This window comes from Mustela putorius, unplaced genomic scaffold (genome assembly GCF_011764305.1).
Source record: "Mustela putorius furo isolate JIRA1106 unplaced genomic scaffold, ASM1176430v1.1 tig00003845_pilon_pilon_pilon, whole genome shotgun sequence".
NCBI lineage: Eukaryota > Metazoa > Chordata > Mammalia > Carnivora > Mustelidae > Mustela > Mustela putorius.
Window position 1 is genome coordinate 22,084,174 of NW_025421998.1, and position 16,496 is coordinate 22,100,669.

At 38.5% G+C, this 16,496-nt stretch overlaps 2 protein-coding genes and 1 pseudogene across 4 annotated transcripts in view; 1 reads left to right on the plus strand and 2 right to left on the minus strand.

Moving 5' to 3' along the window:
- Positions 1-316: 316 nt before the first annotated feature.
- TMEM60 (transmembrane protein 60) lies at positions 317-4,570 on the minus strand. Its single transcript, XM_004739600.3, has 2 exons — positions 4,357-4,570; positions 317-1,012 (listed from the first exon to the last, which is right to left on the minus strand). The coding sequence occupies exon 2, from the start codon at positions 960-962 to the stop codon at positions 561-563; it is 402 nt and encodes a 133-aa protein (XP_004739657.1). The 5' UTR covers positions 963-1,012; positions 4,357-4,570; the 3' UTR covers positions 317-560.
- Positions 4,571-4,959: 389 nt separating this feature from the next.
- PHTF2 (putative homeodomain transcription factor 2) overlaps positions 4,960-16,496 on the plus strand; it is a 118,781-nt gene continuing 107,244 nt past the window's right edge. For all 3 annotated transcript variants that reach the window (XM_004739606.3, XM_004739607.3, XM_013060591.2), the window contains exon 1: positions 4,960-5,090. The gene's annotated coding sequence lies outside the window, so the exon portion shown is untranslated. The remainder of the gene's footprint in view (positions 5,091-16,496) is intronic.
- On the minus strand, positions 10,106-10,263 carry LOC123387069 (annotated as a pseudogene).

Genomic DNA, 16,496 nt, shown 5'->3' on the forward strand with positions numbered 1-16,496 from the left:
CCTCTGCTCTGTTTTAATATTGCCACCTCTAATTCATGGGCCATAAACAGAAGGGAGAAGTAGCAATGAAGTTAGCTTACATAGAAATCTGGCAAACTCCCAGACTCCTTCTGAATATAAACACGAAGTGGCTCAACTATTTCAGTAACTAGGTTTTTTCCTCTGTAATTTACAAGCACAAATGACAATTTACTTTGGTCATAATGGGGCTATATTAAACTTCTACCCAAATAATGTAGATTAAAGACTTCATATTTATGTACTTTACAAATTGACCACGTACGTTCAACAGATTATTTAAGAGTCAAGTAGAAAATAAGGTCAAAAACAAACTTTATTTATATAGGGATAATAAGGATATTAATAACTGAAATACTGAATAATTAAGCTTTGGATTGACTAGAAGTCCATGATTCACAAAGACTGTTTTATGGAAGCAGTATAAAACTACATTTGGTTATTTTTCTCAGTTCTCTGGTATTCTTCAAGCTTGCAAGGATTCAGAACACTTTAATGATAGCTTGTTGAACAGCAGTAAAATGAAATGATGTCCTTAGAAGTCAGTCTCTCACAAAAAAGACGTTATATCCAAGTTCTATCAAAGCCCCAGCCAGTAAGGCCCATAAAGGAATGAAGACATAGGACAGATTCATGGTAGTAAACTGTTCCAGTTTAGCACAGAGTGCAAGGCAGAAGGCTAATTTAAGTAACATTGCAATGAGGTACCAGGCTTTTTTTTTAATATTGTGCGATCCATGTCGAGGGTCAAAGCCAGACTTACATCGCCCAGCCATTTTCACAATCAGCATGACAAGAAGGATAGTATCAAATATCCAGACTGGAATAAATATGAGGAACCAGTTCCAAGGTGCCTTCTCATCCAGTTTCAACACCAACATGATCAAGAAGAGTAATGTGAAAAGCCAGGTGAGTAGTACTCTCTGAGCCAAGGACATTCTCATTTAAACAGTTTAAAGAGGCTGTTGCAGAGTCGAAAAAAGGAAAATATACCCTAAGAGAAGGAAAAAAAGTCAGGATTGTTTTGATACCGGAAAAAAAAAAATCACTTCCATTCCTGTAAAACAAAGCTGGCTCTTCCCCACTCACAGATTTCTTAATTTTGAAAACATGCTATTCTTCTTCCTTTCAAACCCTGTAAAATTTGTAGCCACCTTTGACAATATTACATTCATAATTCCTTAGCCGATGACAAAATACAGTAAAACTTTCAGTATCAACTGGGCATAAGCTCTATTCAAAATGTCTCAAGAATAGTCTGTTCCTTTATATTGCTGTCACTCAAGTCCAAGTACTCAGGACTTCATTCCTGTACTTCAGGGATATTCTTAAATTCTTTTTGTACATCTGTACGTCTATAAATTTTCATTCAATTTTGAGATGTACTAAGAAAAAGCATCCACAATCAAAGTAGCGAAAAATGAGGAAGTGGTTATCAGGTCAAGGGAGGAGAGTTTTAATAGACTGGGTAACAATTCAGATAGTAAACAGAAGTTAGGTTGTGAGGATATCATTGGGCTAAATAATACAGAATACGTTGATAATACTGGATTTTCACATAGTTTAGTCTGTGGGTCTTTTTAAATTAAACTATCTCACTGCAATTCTTATAAATACCTATTAGTCTGAATTTTTCTTTTTAGTACTACTCATTATGTATTTTTTGGTTTGTGGTATAGATCCTGATTTTTTTGCTAGTTACTATCCAGTAATCAAGACCACTTAAGCTTTTGACATTGTTATTACTAGATGCTATATTACTCAAGAATTTAGGCTCTTTCTCTTGCTCTCTCTCTTTTTTAAAGAATGTAGGGCTTGAATTTAGGCCTCTGAAATCAGTAGTTGCATGCTCTATCAACTGAGCCAGCCAAGCAACCAGAAGTTATTTCTTATATCCCTTATTAACTGTATCTGTCTATAGATCTGTCTTACTGACCTCTATTTCTGATTTTCATTAGTACTATACGACTATGATTAGATGTGTTCTAGGATATACTCTAATATCTGAAAGGACTAGTAGTACCTACTATTCATAGATTTCTTTTCCAGAATGTTTTGCCCTTTCTTTTTTTTTTTTACTGCTATAAAATCACTAATTCTTAAAAACTTGGAATTTTGATTGGGACATATTAATCTATAATACTTAGGTATAAGCATTTATTTAGCCTTCACATACAGGTTGACAGTATAGTCTATACTTGTTCAAGCTTTTTGTATCAACTTTGGGACCATTTGGGAAAAGGGTAAGTAGATGGAAATCAGAAGCCAAACTGCAGCAGCTGGGTGAGGAGTTAACACAAGATAACAAAATGTAAACAGCTGACAATACTTTATTCCTCTGAAACACTTGGAGAAGATAAAAGATAAGACACATAATGAGACTGAGAAAGGGTCAGGAAGAAATTTTTCAGTAAAGGAAGAATCTATGATTAAAATGGAGGGAAATAAGCCACAAAGAGTGACAGAGAGAGGACACTTGATGGAAAGAGAAAAACATCAGAAAGTGGTAGGTAGGATAGCAAAAGATGAAGGGTAGGAGTAAAAATGCAGAGAAATAAGGAAAAAGTGAAGGAACTGGCTAGGTGAATAAAATGCCCAAGACTAGCATGTTTAATTAATTATATTTTAAAACTAACTTTGAGGGGTGCCTGGGTGGCTTAGTTGGTTGGGTGTCTGCCCTCAGCTGGGGTCATGATCTCCAGGTCCTGGGATCAAACCCCACATCAGTCTTCCCACTCAGGAGGAGCTCTGCTTCTCCGCCCTCTACCCTTTCCCAACTTGTTCTCTCTTTTCTCTCCAATAATCTTAAAACAAAACAAAACAAAACAAAACAAAACAAATTTTGATATTCTTTGCTACACCTCTATTACTTTAAATAGTGGGCTATTATGGAGCAAGACTGAATATCTGTTTTACTGTAAAGGTGAATAACGGATCTCCTAACTCCCCTTTCCCATGATACCCATCTGCTAGCACCTGTTTTCTTAGCTGGCAGATTGGAGGCTTCATACTGCAGTATGAAAAGCAGATGCTTTTGCTCCCAGGAAGGCTTTTTTCTCCAGGTCTCCTTTCCTGACCAAGGGCTGCTACAGTGGGATACGGGGCTGAATTTGGAAGAAGTGTGAGGGATGTGATTATTAACTGATTATAACCGATTATTAACTAAAATGGGTTTATACTGTAAATCAAGTTTGCTCAAACCTGATCTCCAATCTATCTGGCCGTTTTTGTGAACCTTTAAAAAGTTTATGGTAATACACTTGTTTAAACACAACTTTCCATCAGCCATTGGATGAGTCAGGGGTCAAATTTTCGCATACAGCGCTGAGTAACAACTGGTCATAGAAACAGCTGCCACACTCAGCATAGGTACTTTAGGACTGGAGACGGAGGGATGATACAAAGAGCACACAGTATTGTGGCTTCAGGTTTTATAATGTGGGATGCCACAAAGTTCTGTAAGCACTTCTACTAAAATGCTCTCAAGTGGGAAGCACTATGCTGATATTTAAATGACGCCCTCAGAATTCTGGATGCTGGGCTACAACGCCAATTTTTACTTGTTCATAAATCTTCACTAATTGAAGTAATCGTACTAGTCTTCTTTCTCCTCAAGAGAAGGGGCTGCATACTCCAAAACAAAAATTTGCTCTACTAAAGTCCTATTCGAGTTGATTACTTCCGGTACCAGGAAGATAGTTAGGTATTAGTTCATATGCTTCCTCATCCATTGTCAAAATCTTCTGCATTGTCCCACAATGGAAATCGAAAGGGCTCTACCCACAGTTCCAGCATCTAGCAGTTGTGTGTGCACTCATTAATTTGCCCACGGTGCGGTCTACACCACCCCGCATTTCCTTCCCTCGCAACTGCCAGCACTCTTCCAAATGAACTTACCTATCCCGAAGACAGTTTTGCTTATGAGCCCACAACAAAATTCCTCTAAATGAGTCGTTTTCGAAAGGCTTCTACGGCCTTGTCGAACTAAACCTCCCTTCAGTGGAACAGCGCTCTGCTTACAACTTAAATGATTCTGGGGCCTACTTGTCCCTAGAACTTCAGGACGTTCATAAACGATAAACGTCAAAGACCTACCGTCCGCCCTAATTGGGACACGCTTTGGGCCCAGTATACTTTGAGAGCTGAACGCGGTTTCTTGCACACGATCCAAAGCGCATGCAGAAGCCTGGTGCCAACCAGGTGTCTGTACGTTTGGCGGGGAGTGTAAGGAGCTGGGAGGCAGCGACAAACCCCCTGAGGTCGGGAAGTCAGCGCCGGGGCACCCGGTGGGCAAATTCACCTCGGGAGAATGCCGGCCCACTGGACCCCGGGACTCACCTGGCAGCGCCGCTGGCCGGAGAGCGGGGAGGGCCGCGAAGATCAGAAAACTCGCCAGTTTGGATCCTTGGCCTTTTCCACGCTTTCTCCTCCATCAAATCCAGAACCCGTCACATGATAATCAAGGAAAAGATCTCAGTTCCGCCTCCCCAAACCACCGCGGTGGAGGCTCCGAGTTCTACCTCAGGGCCACGCCCACATCCGGGGCAGGTTCTCACCGCCTCCCCGGCTCTACCCTCTCTACTTATAGGTAGAGAGGATGCCAATCTGGGTTCAGAGGCCCTTTTCCCTGAGGTAATTGGACCATTTGGCCACCAGTGCGAACCAACCGACCTTTTCTTACGTTCGGGTTCGTCAAAAAGGCGGCTATAAAAGAAGCCACTAGGCCCGCCTCTCTACCGCTACGGGCTAAGAGGAAAGTCAGTCTAAGCACAGCCTGGAGTACCCGTGGTCCCATTGGGTCCACAGACGCCAATCAGACCAACCAGCGCTCGGCTCCGCCCCCGAGGGGGGCGCCCCGCCTCTTTTCTCGCCCTCCCCGCCCACGCGCGGATACTGCAGGCTCCGGCGCAAAATCCTGCGGGAGAGGGGGTGGGGCGACAGCTCCGGAGGCAGCGCTCCCGCCAGCAGCCTCGTTGTGACTTCTCCGGCTCCCGCAGCGGCGGCGGCACTCGCCTCGGAGTCTCCCGCGCGCACCCCAGCCGCCTCCTAGCGGCGCGGCGCCCGCTCCTACGGTAAGAGCCGGCATCACCTCCGCGCTTGGGCGGGCCGTGTGGAGGTCGTTGGGTTCTGACAGAATCCTGGGGATGGAGCAGGACGAGGGAGGGAAGCGGTGGGCGCGATGGAGGTGGGGGCTCCGGGGCCAACGCATTGCCCTCCGCCGCCAGTGACTTCCTCGGCAGCCGCGGGCACCTGCGCGCCGGGGTCAACCGCGGTCCCTTCCCATCATTTGACCGGTGGCAGAGGCTCAGCCTCCCGCCTCCCGAGTCCGTGCAGTCCTCGAGCCTGGATGGTGAGGTGACGGGCCGAAACCCAGCGCCGCCTCCCGCCCCTCCGCCCCCTCTCGCGGCCCCTCTCCTTGGCTTCCTTCCCTTGGCGCTGTGCTGGGGGCGCGCCGGGTCTTGGAGGGCGTGCGGGGGCATCGGGTGGCCGAGCCCGGGCGTGCAGGAGAGGTCAGCTAGCGGCCGTAGGAGCGGGCTCGGGCGGAGGGGGGACTGTGCGCACGCCGGACGCTGGCTGGAGGGAGGGTCTCTGCCCTGCACCCACTGGGCAGGCAACAGTTTAGTTCACTGATTCCAGCACTGACTGCGGAGCGGGTGCTGAAATCCTCTTGGGGGCCCTGAGGGCTCTCTCCCCTCTGGAAACAATACTGCAGTCCATCAGCTTGCTTTACCTTTTCTTATTTTTATCTGCCTGATGTTGACAGCCAGTAGTATTTTGGTATTGTTCCTTCGAGTCACGACTTTTAAACTCAACACTTCCTTCTTTAACTTTGGAGACCATTCTGTCACTGACCCATCATCATCACTCTTTATTTTTAGCCTGACCAAAAAATAATAATAATAATAATAATAAAATTTTTAAAAAGTGCTTTATATACCAAGTAGTTTTAAAATCCGTGAATTTTAAATGTATTGTAATGTATACTTACTGTCTTTGTTTATGGTATATCCTGATTACTTTGAGGTTACTTTGTTAATTGTGTGCTTGATTTTAGAGTTTTTGGTTAGCTTGAGCCAACTAGATATTTTAGGGTTTTTTTTTCCCCCTCTAAGACTTTGGGCATAGCCATAGTATTTGATCTTGTTTTTAGATAACTTTTTTTTTTTTTAAGAAATTTGTTTCCTCCCCACGTGGATTTTTTTTTTTTTTGGCATTTTTTAGCGTGGTTTTTTTTTTTTTTTTTTTTAGCATTTTTAAAGTTGAAGGGGGCATTCTGAGAATTTGGGAACTATGCACTTTAGCCTAAAGAGCTGTAAAATGGCATAACAATTTGAAATCCTAACTTCTTGGAGTAAACATTGTTAAGCTGAAGAGAAGAAAATTGGTGTCCGCTCTCAGTTGTAGTGGTTCAGCCTCCACAGATTCCAGAGGAAAGCAATCTAGAGGTCTGGAGAGAATGAGCCATGCCTGAGACCAGACATAGGTGATTCCATGGAAATTTATTACTGGGGAAATAGCTTGACTCCCACACAGGTTAGTGGATCAGATAGTATTAAGTTAGGTGTTAGGAAGGTAGGAAGTGTGTTTTGTAACTTTTACCACTTTCTGAGAGGGCATGAAAATGTAGTAAGAGAAAAAAGTATAATGTACAGTGGGGGCACTCTTGTATAGTCAAACTTCCCAGAGTAAAGGTTTTTTTTTTTTTTTTTTTTAGTCCAGACTGGCAGTGGACAGTTTGTCCTAAAAATGAAGTAGATGGTCTGAGCAATTTTTATTTGTTTTGTTATTTTTAAGTTAGCTCCACATCCATTGTGGAGCTGGAACTCACAACTCTGAGATCAAAAATCACATGCTCTGCTGACTGAGCCAGCTGGGCATCCTGGCCTGAGCAATTTTATTTTACTTTTTTTGGCCTGAACAATTTTTAAACCAAGGAACCTTTTTGCTAGTCCATATAATACAGAAGTTCAAGGAATTTGTAATTAAAAAGTCTACACTAAACTAAGCCAAAGAAAATTTAGGGTGGCATGTAGGAAAAATGAGAATTGAAAAATAGTTGGATTGCTTCCATACTATCTTGTTTAATCTTTATTATGCTATAAGGTATGTACTATGATTACTGTTCTATTTTATAGATGAGTTAACCACAACTTTGGTTAACTCATTTGTTCAAGATTTCTCAGCTAATAAGTTGGTGGAGGTGGGATTCACATCCAGGCAATGTTACAAAGCCTAAATTCCAAGCCAGTATGCTTTACCACCACAGTGGCTTCTTAGATACCTAGTACAAGGAGAATAATCAGTGGAAAATAATGCTGCAAAATCATAAACTGAAGAAGAGTATTGTACATATTGGGTAACACTTTGAGTCTCTGTATGTAGGCACTGTTGAGTATTGCTGGGGATATATGGATGGAGTCCCCTTTCCTGTCTTCAGTGGGGGAGAGAAATAAATAATGATAATACAATACAATATATACTATAAGAGAGTGCCATAGAGTCTGATTTTTTTTTTTAAAGGTTTTATTTATTCATTTGACAGAGAGAGACAGCAAGAGAGGAACACAAGCAGGGGCAGTGGAAGAGGGAGAAGCAGGCTTCCCACCAATCAGGGAGCCCAATGCTGGGCTGGAACCCAGGACCCTGGGATCATGACGTGAGCCGAAGGGAGATGCTTAAGGACTGAGCCACCCAGGCACCCTGAGTCTGATTTAATGGAAGAGAATTCAGTTGAAGTTTAGACATACCAGTATTTGAATTCCTGTTTGGCCTTGTGACCTTTAAAATGATAGTAAACCTTTCTCAATTTCAGTTTTCTCATCTGTTAAGTAGAGAAGAATTACTTCAAAGGGGAGTAGTAAGCATTAAACAGAGTATGTAAAGTACTAGCACACTGGTAAGCCCTGAATAAAGAAGACTAAATAATATTCAGAGTGGAGAGGGGTTGGAGGAGTTGCGGAGAGCTAGCTCTGGAGCCTTAAAGGGTTAAGTGGTAGTTTTTCACTGTTGGGGAAGGAGGGCATCCCACAGAGAACAGGAGGCAGGGTCAAGGACAGGAATATGGATTGTTGAGGGAATGGCAAGTAATTGTAGCTTTGTGTAAAAAGTATTTGTGAAGGCGAAAATTGAAATGGTAATTGTGTATAAATGTGGCTGGGCAAGGTGAGTATGACCCAATTTTGGCAGTTGGAAGTTGCAAACTTAGATATTAAAATTGTAGGAAATCCTCAACAGTTTGTGCATTGTTCCATTTTTATGTACTATTTACCATTTAATACTTATTTCCCCCAGTGACAATTAAAACTTCTTTTCCAAACGTGTCCAACTAAGCACTTTAATTATTTCATTGCAATGTTTCATTCTAAGCTATAAAGGAAGACTTATAACACTACAGGCATTTGCACTTAATTTGTGGAATGTATTTTGGGATTAAAAAAGAAGAATCTTAAAGTGACTGTTGTTTCCCTTAACCCTTTACCTAGTATGTAGCCATATATAGCCAGTATTGTAAACTACCCTTTGATATATGCTGACTGCCTTTTCTGAATCCAAATTTGAGACCTAATGGTGGGACAGAATGTTTTAAATTGGGGCTGTTCTTTAAAAATCTGAGAAAAGGGCGCCTGGGTGGCTCAGAGGGTTAAGCCGCTGCCTTCAGCTCAGGTCATGATCTCGGGGTCCTGGGATCGAGTCCCGCATCAGGCTCTCTGCTCAGCAGGGAGCCTGCTTCCCTATCTCTCTCTCTCTCTGGTTGCCTCTCTGTTTACTTGTGATTTCTCTCTGTCAAATTAATAAATAAAATCTTTAAAAAAAAAAATAAATAAAAAATAAAAATAAAAATCTGAGAAAAAACCCCACTTGTGTATCTTCCCTTCAGGTTAGCACAGAACCATAAATAACTTTCATTGGATTTATAAATGTAGATCACTTCATGACCAGAATTATTTGACTAAGTTGAAAATATTAAATGCCATTTAGGAAGGCTGTGTTTTAATTCCAAATTGTTAGCCTCATACAAATTGCTAAAAGGACACAAAATATAAAGATCAGTTTTCACGTGAGAAAAACAGACTGCTTCCTAGAACAGGTAGTTTTACAACACTAGGAAAGAAAATATGCTGGGCTTCATTCTGAGTAGTGAACAGGAACTGGGCAGGAAATGGCTGTGGCTGAACCACTACCTGATAATAATCATAACATGATTGAATTTGACATTTAATGAGAGGAAGTAAAGAGGGGGAAAAGTGCACTGTATGCAGCTTTCCAGTTTCAGAAACAGTGGGAGAAAAGGGCTGTTAAAAGTGTTTCTACAGAAATTATGAAGATGTGGAGCGGGCACTGATATTTGTTGCATGAATGAAAACACCTTAATAAAACATCCTGTAAAAGGTCTGTTACAGATAGTAAAAAGCTTAAAGTTGCATGGCATGAGTTTTGGTCCTCTGCAGACTTGGGTTCAAGTCTCAATTCTACAGTCCATCAGTTGTGTGACTTTGAGCTCATTATGTAATCTTTTTGAGGTTCAGTTTTATTTAATCATAAATGGAGATATTTACTGTATAAGATTTTGAAAATTAAATGAGCTAATGTACATAAAGCCCTTGACACATTGCCTGGCTTATAAGACATGTTCAGAAAATGGTTGTTGCTGTTATTTGATTAAGTTGAACAGGTGTGTTTGTTTGTTTGTTTGTTTGTCTTAGTGGAGATGAGCAGAGAGGGAGAGCCAGAGAGAGAATCTTAAGCAGGCTCCACGCTGGGTGTGGAGCCTGGCACAGGGCTTAATCTCACAACCTGAGATCATGACCTGAGCTGAAATCTAGAGTCCGAGGCTTAACTGACTGAGCTACCCAGGTGCCCTGTACAGGTCTTTTGTTTTTGTATGTGTGTGTTTTTAAATTTGATTCTCAGATACAGTAAAGAAAGCCAAAAAATGGCAAAGAAATAAAACCTTAAGAGGAGACAATAGGATATTATACAGGCAACAGGCAGAGTTGAATTAAAAATCAAGTCATTGCATGCTCGCTTTGGCAGTATATATAATAAAAAGTCATTGCTGCTACTTACAAAACAATAGAAAAGATAGGAAAGAGCTTCATATTCTCAACTTTTTTTTTTCCTAACGAAAGTAGGTCAGACTCATTAAACCAGGTAGAGTAAATAAATAAGGTTTTGCTACTCTATTAGCAATAATTGCACCTCGGATAAACCTCATTGGCCACGATACTGCCACTGCGCAAGGCTTAGGTTTTGCTACTCTAAATAACAATAAAAAAGAATACTGAAATTGGATCTCTTGTACTGTGAGTTTAGTATATACACAGAAAGGGGCTTTTTTCTTCAAATCACTTTGTCACATTCTTATCTCTGAAATTCTTTTAACAGATAAAAACCATTAATTTTACAGTTATAGAGAAGGCTTTTAATACAAGTAATCTTGGGAGATAGAGCAGGTTAATTTAACTACATGTATTTCACAAGTATTGATTCTCTATATCCCATTGCCTACTATGTATCTCTTGGGCAGTGAATGTATCATATATTGGAAGGTAAACCTGTCTTCTTGTTCCCAAATCTGTTTCTTCTCTGTATTCCCTATCCTAGTGAATAGTTCTTCTATCGTTAAGCCAAGAGTCATGGAGCATCTTTTCTTCTGTACCTTTCATGTCCATTCGGTAAATACGTCTGGTCTTTGTCTTTATTAGCTATCCATCTTCTAACTATGCCCTGTCCTATCATCCATCCCTCATTGCCACTGACTTACTTTAGATGCTTATCATTTTTTCTCCAGGTCATTAATAGTCTCCTTGGTTTTAATTTAGCCTCATATTAACCAGTTCACACAGCTTCCTTCTAGAATGATGTTGCTGAATACTAATATAGTCAAATTAAAATTATATTCTTAATGCCAGCACATGATGATAGTTAATAAATATTAGATCCTTCAGTGTATCTTGAACTTAAGATAATACTAAGTGACTTGTATACCTATACCTAGAGTTTTCTTTGTGGGAAAGGTTTTAACAACTACTTTAATTTCATTAATAAAGGGCTAGTTTCTTTATTTGTTTTTGAATGAGCATCATTAGTTTCCATCTTTTTTTTTTTTTTTAAGATTTATTTATTTGAGAGAGTGAGAGCATGAGCAGAGAGAGAGGGGAGAGAGTCTTAAGCAGACCATGCTGAGCACAGAGCTAGACTTGGGACTCCCTCTCAGGACTCTGAGATCATAACCTGAGCTGAATCCAAGAACTGTATGCTTAAGAAACTGCTCCATCCAGGCACAGCAATTGTTTATCTTTCAAAGAGTTTGTCTGTTTAATCCAAGTTGTTAAGTTGGCATGAAATTGTTCATAATATTCTCTTATTATCTTTTTAATGTTTTAAGATCTATAGCTATGTTCCCTCTTTCATTCCTGACTGTTAATTTGTGTATTGTTTTCCCTTTTTTCCCTTTTCAGTTTGGTTAGAGATTTGTCTATTTTATTGCTAGTCAAAGGAACAGCTTTTGGTATTCCTCATTGATTTTTTTCTTCTCAATTTCACTGATTTCTGTTCTTTATTATTTTCCTTTTGCTCTTTACTTTGCATTTTATTTGCTTGAGTTTTAAAGGTTATTATTGTCTTCTGATATAAGGGTTTAATGCTATAAAATTTCCTCTAAATAGTGCTTTGGCTGCATCCCATGAATTTTGATAGGTTGTATTTTCATTTTTATTCAGTTCAGAAATCCTTGCTGATTTTATTTGTGATGTCTTCTTTGACCCCAATGGTTATAAATGAGTATGCACATGGAAATTTTTGGGTATTGATTTCTGATTTAATCTCACTGTGCTCAGAGAATATCCGTTGTGAAATTTGAAGCATTTCGAATTTATTGAGACTTGTTTTATGACCCCAGAATATGCTCTGTCTTGGTAAATGATTCATGTGCACTTGAAAAGAAAGTTGGGTGGAGTAGCTGTAAATGTTGGATCAAATTGACTAATAGAATTGCTCAAGGTTTCTCTATCCTTATTGATTTTATGTCTACTTGTTCTAGCAATTTTGAAAGAACGGTATTGAAATCTCTAAATATAATTGTGGACTTGCCAATTTCTGCTTATATTTTCATCAGTATGGCTTCATATATTTTGAAGTTCTGTTACTAGATTGATTCATATTTAAGATTGTTGTGATTTTTTAATAAATTGGATCCCTTTATCATTGTGAAATGGCTGTCTTTATTTCTGGTAATATGCTTTGCTCTGAAATCTACTTTGTCAGTATTGCCTCTCTAGCTTTGTTTTGATTGATATTAGCGAGGTGCATCTTTTTCCTTCCTTTTACTTTTATCCATTTGTATATATTTGAAGTAGATTTCTGGTAGGTGGCATATAGTTCAGTCTTCGTTTTCTTATCCAGTTTTCTAATCTTTGCTTTTTAGTTTAGAGCGTTTATATTTAATGTGATTATTGATATTGTTGGGTTTAAATCTACTATCTTGCTATTTGTGTTTTATTTGTCCCATCTGTATTTTTGTTTTTGCTCTTTGCCTTGTAATTTGTATTACTTGAGTATTTTTTATGACTCTTCCTTTGTATCTTTTTATTATCTATAGGGTTTTTTTTTTTTAAGATTTTATTTATTTATTTAACAGATCACAAGTAGGCAGAGAGGCAGGCAGAGAGAGAGGGAGAAGCAGGCTCCCTGCTGAGCAGGAGCCTGACATGGGGCTCCATCCCAGGACCCCGAGATCATGACCCGAGTCTTTAACCCACTGAGCCACCCAGGTGCCCCTTTGGGTTTGTTTTTGTTTGTTTGTAGTGTTTCAGTCTATTTTTAGGTAAAATACCACTTCTCATATTATATAACAGCCTTATAACACTCTAGTTCCATTTCTCCTCATTCTTGTGTTGTCATACATTTTAGTTCTACATATGTTTAAATCCCACAGTATATTTTTAGTTTTTTAGCTTTAAATGGTCAATTCCCTTAAGTGGAGTTAAAAATAATATTTAGGAAAAGGGTTCTTATTTTAACCATATTTGTCCCACTTTCAAGCCTCTTCCTTCCTTTGAAATTCCTTTTCCATCTGGTATCATTTACCTTCTCCCTGACTGATTAACTTTAGCATTTATTTTAAGCTGAATTACTGCTGGGAATTTTTTTAGCTTTTATATGTCTGAAACTACCCCCTTCCCTTTTTTGGTACTTCAGTTTTCAAATGTATTTTTGCTGGGTAGAGAATTCTAGATGGGCAGTTTTTTCTTTAACAACTTTAATGATAAGACTTTTATGATGCTGCACTATCTTCTCACTTGCATTTTTCTGACATGAAATCTACTGTTAATGGTTATTTCTTCATACTAAAAGTGTTTTTTGTCTCTAGTTACTTACAGAATGATCTTTTACTACTGGTTTAAAGCACTTTTATTTTGATATGCTTTGGTGTAGTTTTATGTTTCTTATACTTAGGGTTGGTTAAAGTTCTTGGATTTGCAGATTTATTATTGTCTTCAAATATAGAAAAATTCTCGCCATTATTTTTTCAAATAGTTTTTATCTCTTCCTTCACTCTCTCCTTTCATTTTGGTACTCCAGTTACACATACATTGATGAATTGATAATTGTTTCACACCTAAGTGATACTGGTTTTTTTTCTTTTTTGGTTTTTTTTATCTCCCCCTTGCTTCAGTTTGGATAATGTCTATTTCTGTGTCTCTAAAATTACTAACATTTTCTTATACAGATTTCTAATCTGCTGTTAATCTTATCCATTGTATTCTTCTTATTAAACATTGTATTTTTCATCTCTAGAAGTTTGATTTGAATCTTGTATGTGTCTTCCATGTCTTTCCTTAACAGTGCTCATGCTTTCTTCTTTTACTTTCTTAAATATGTGGATTCTAAATAGATTTTTAAAAAAATTATGATTAAAAATACATCTCATAAAATTTACCATCTTAAGCATTTTCACCCTTTTTACTTAACCAGGCTGTGAGTATTAAGTATATTCACATTGTTGTGAAATAACTCTCTGGAACTTTTTCATCTGATAAATCTAAAATATATCCTGTTTTTTTCCTTACCCAAATCCAGATAACTACTCTTCTATTTTCTGTCTCTATGAATTTGACTATACTAGGTATTTTATATAAATGAAATCATATAGTATTTATCTTTTTGTGACTGGTTTATTTCATTTAGCATAATGTCTTCAAGATTCATCCATGTTGTAGTTTATGACAGGATTTCCTTTAAGCCTGAATAATATCTTATTATACATATGTACATCATTTTTTGTATCCAGTGATCCATTGGTAGACGTTTGGCTTACTTCTACCTCTTGGTTATTGTGGATAGTGCTGCTCTGAACATGGGTATGCAAATATCTCTTCAAGACCAAGCCTTCACTCCTTTTAGATATATATCCAGAAATGGGATTGCTGGGTATATGGTAATTCTATTTTTAATTTTTTGAGCAACATCTGTACTGTTTTCCATAATGGTTGCACTATTTTACCATTCCACTAACAGTACACAGGGTTCCGATTTTTCTACATCATTATGAACCCTTGGTATTTCAGTTTTGTTGATATTAGCTATCCTGATGGGTGTGAGGTGATATCTCATGGTTTTGATTTGTATTTCCCTGAAGTTTAGTGATTTTGAGCACCTTTTCATATGTGTGTTGGCATTTGTACATCATCTTTGGAGAAATGTCTATTCAGGTGTTTTGCCTGTGTTTTAATTGAGTGATTTTTTGTTGTGTGATTTTTTTGTTGTTAAGAAGGAGTTCTTAATATATTTGGTTATTGATCCCTTATCAGTTATATAATGAGCAAATATTTTAGACTTTTCACTCTATTGATTCTAGCCTCTGATGCACAAAAGTTTTAAGTTTGAGATGGTTCCATTTATCTGTTTTTGCTTTTGTTGTCTATACTTTTGATGTCATATCCAAGCAATCATTGACAAGTCCAAAATCACGAAGTTTTGTGCCTAAGTTAATCTTCTAGGAGTTTAATAGTTTTAGGTCTTTATTCATTTTTTTGTTAGTTTCTATATGTGGTATAAGGGGCCACCTTCATTCTTTTACGTGTGACTCTCTAGTTCTCCCAGCATCAGTTGTTGAAGAGTGTTCTTTCCCACTGAGTGCTCCTGGCATTCTTTTCAAAGATCATTTGACCATATACATGACCATATACCTGAGGGTTTATTTCTGGACTCTGTTCTTTTCCATTGGTCTTTTTGTCTGCCTTTATGCCAGTCGTACACTGTTTTGGTTAGTATAAGTTTGTAATAAGTTTTGAAATAAATTGTGAGCCCTTCAACTTTGTTCTTCTTTTTCAAAATTATTTTGTGTATTGGGTCCCTTGAGATTCTATATGAATTTCAGAATGGATTTTTCTATGTTTGCAAAAAAAAAAAAAAAATTTAGCCATGGAATTTTGATAGAAATTGTGCTGAATCTGTAGATCACTTTGGATAGTGTGGACTTCTTTAATAATCCTAGGTCTTCCATTCCATGAACATAAGGCTGCTTTCACTTATTTTTGTCTCCTTTAGTTTTTTGCAGCAATGTTTTGTATGTAATACCTGTTTTAAAGTCCTTCCTTACTTACACTTTTGTCATTTCTGGGTCCATTTTTAGAACTGATTTTTCCTCCTTCAGATGGATTGTATTTTTGTATTTCTTTCCCTGCTTACTAATTTTTGTTTGGATATCAAACATTGTGAATTTTGTTGTTTGGAGCTGGTTTTCTTTGTATTATTTTTAATATTTTGAGGTTTCTTCTGAAATATAGTTAAGTCACTTAGATATAGTTTAATTTTCCAAGGCTTGCTTTTTAAGCTTTGTTAGGTGAGACCTGAGCATCCTTTAGTATAAGCTAATTTGTTCCTACTACAGGCACAGTGCCCTTCTGGGTATTCTAGCTGTTGCCCATTGTTATAGGATTTCTTCACTCTGAACTCTTATCAATCCTGGGTGAACTTTGGTGATTGTTTTCCTTGCTCCTTTCTGGTGGTTCTGTCCCTGGTTTCAGATAGTTTCCCTGCATCCATGTGCTGATCAGTATTTCAGCAGGAGACTCAGGGGGAATGCTCTACAGAACTCCAGAGCTTTCTTTGTGCTGCTTTCTTCTTTCTGGTACTTTGCCCTGGGAACTGTAGCTGCCTTGGTGTCCCTGAACCCCCTTATCAGTCTTCTCAATTTGGGGAGTCTGTCTGGATCTTGTTTTCCCATCTTAGTATTGTATCCTGGAAACTCTACACTTGGGAAGTCTTATAGCTTACTTTTTTTTGCCTCTTTCAGAGATTGTGCTGCTTGTTGCCCAATGTCTGAAAGCTTTTCACTATTGTGTCCATATTTTTAGTTTTAAGATGGGAAGATAAATCTGGTCCTTGATACTTCATCATGGTTAGAAGTAGAAGCTCCTGCATATTAAGTTTTAAAGTTATAACTTTAAGGGAAGGTACATAAAGTACCATTT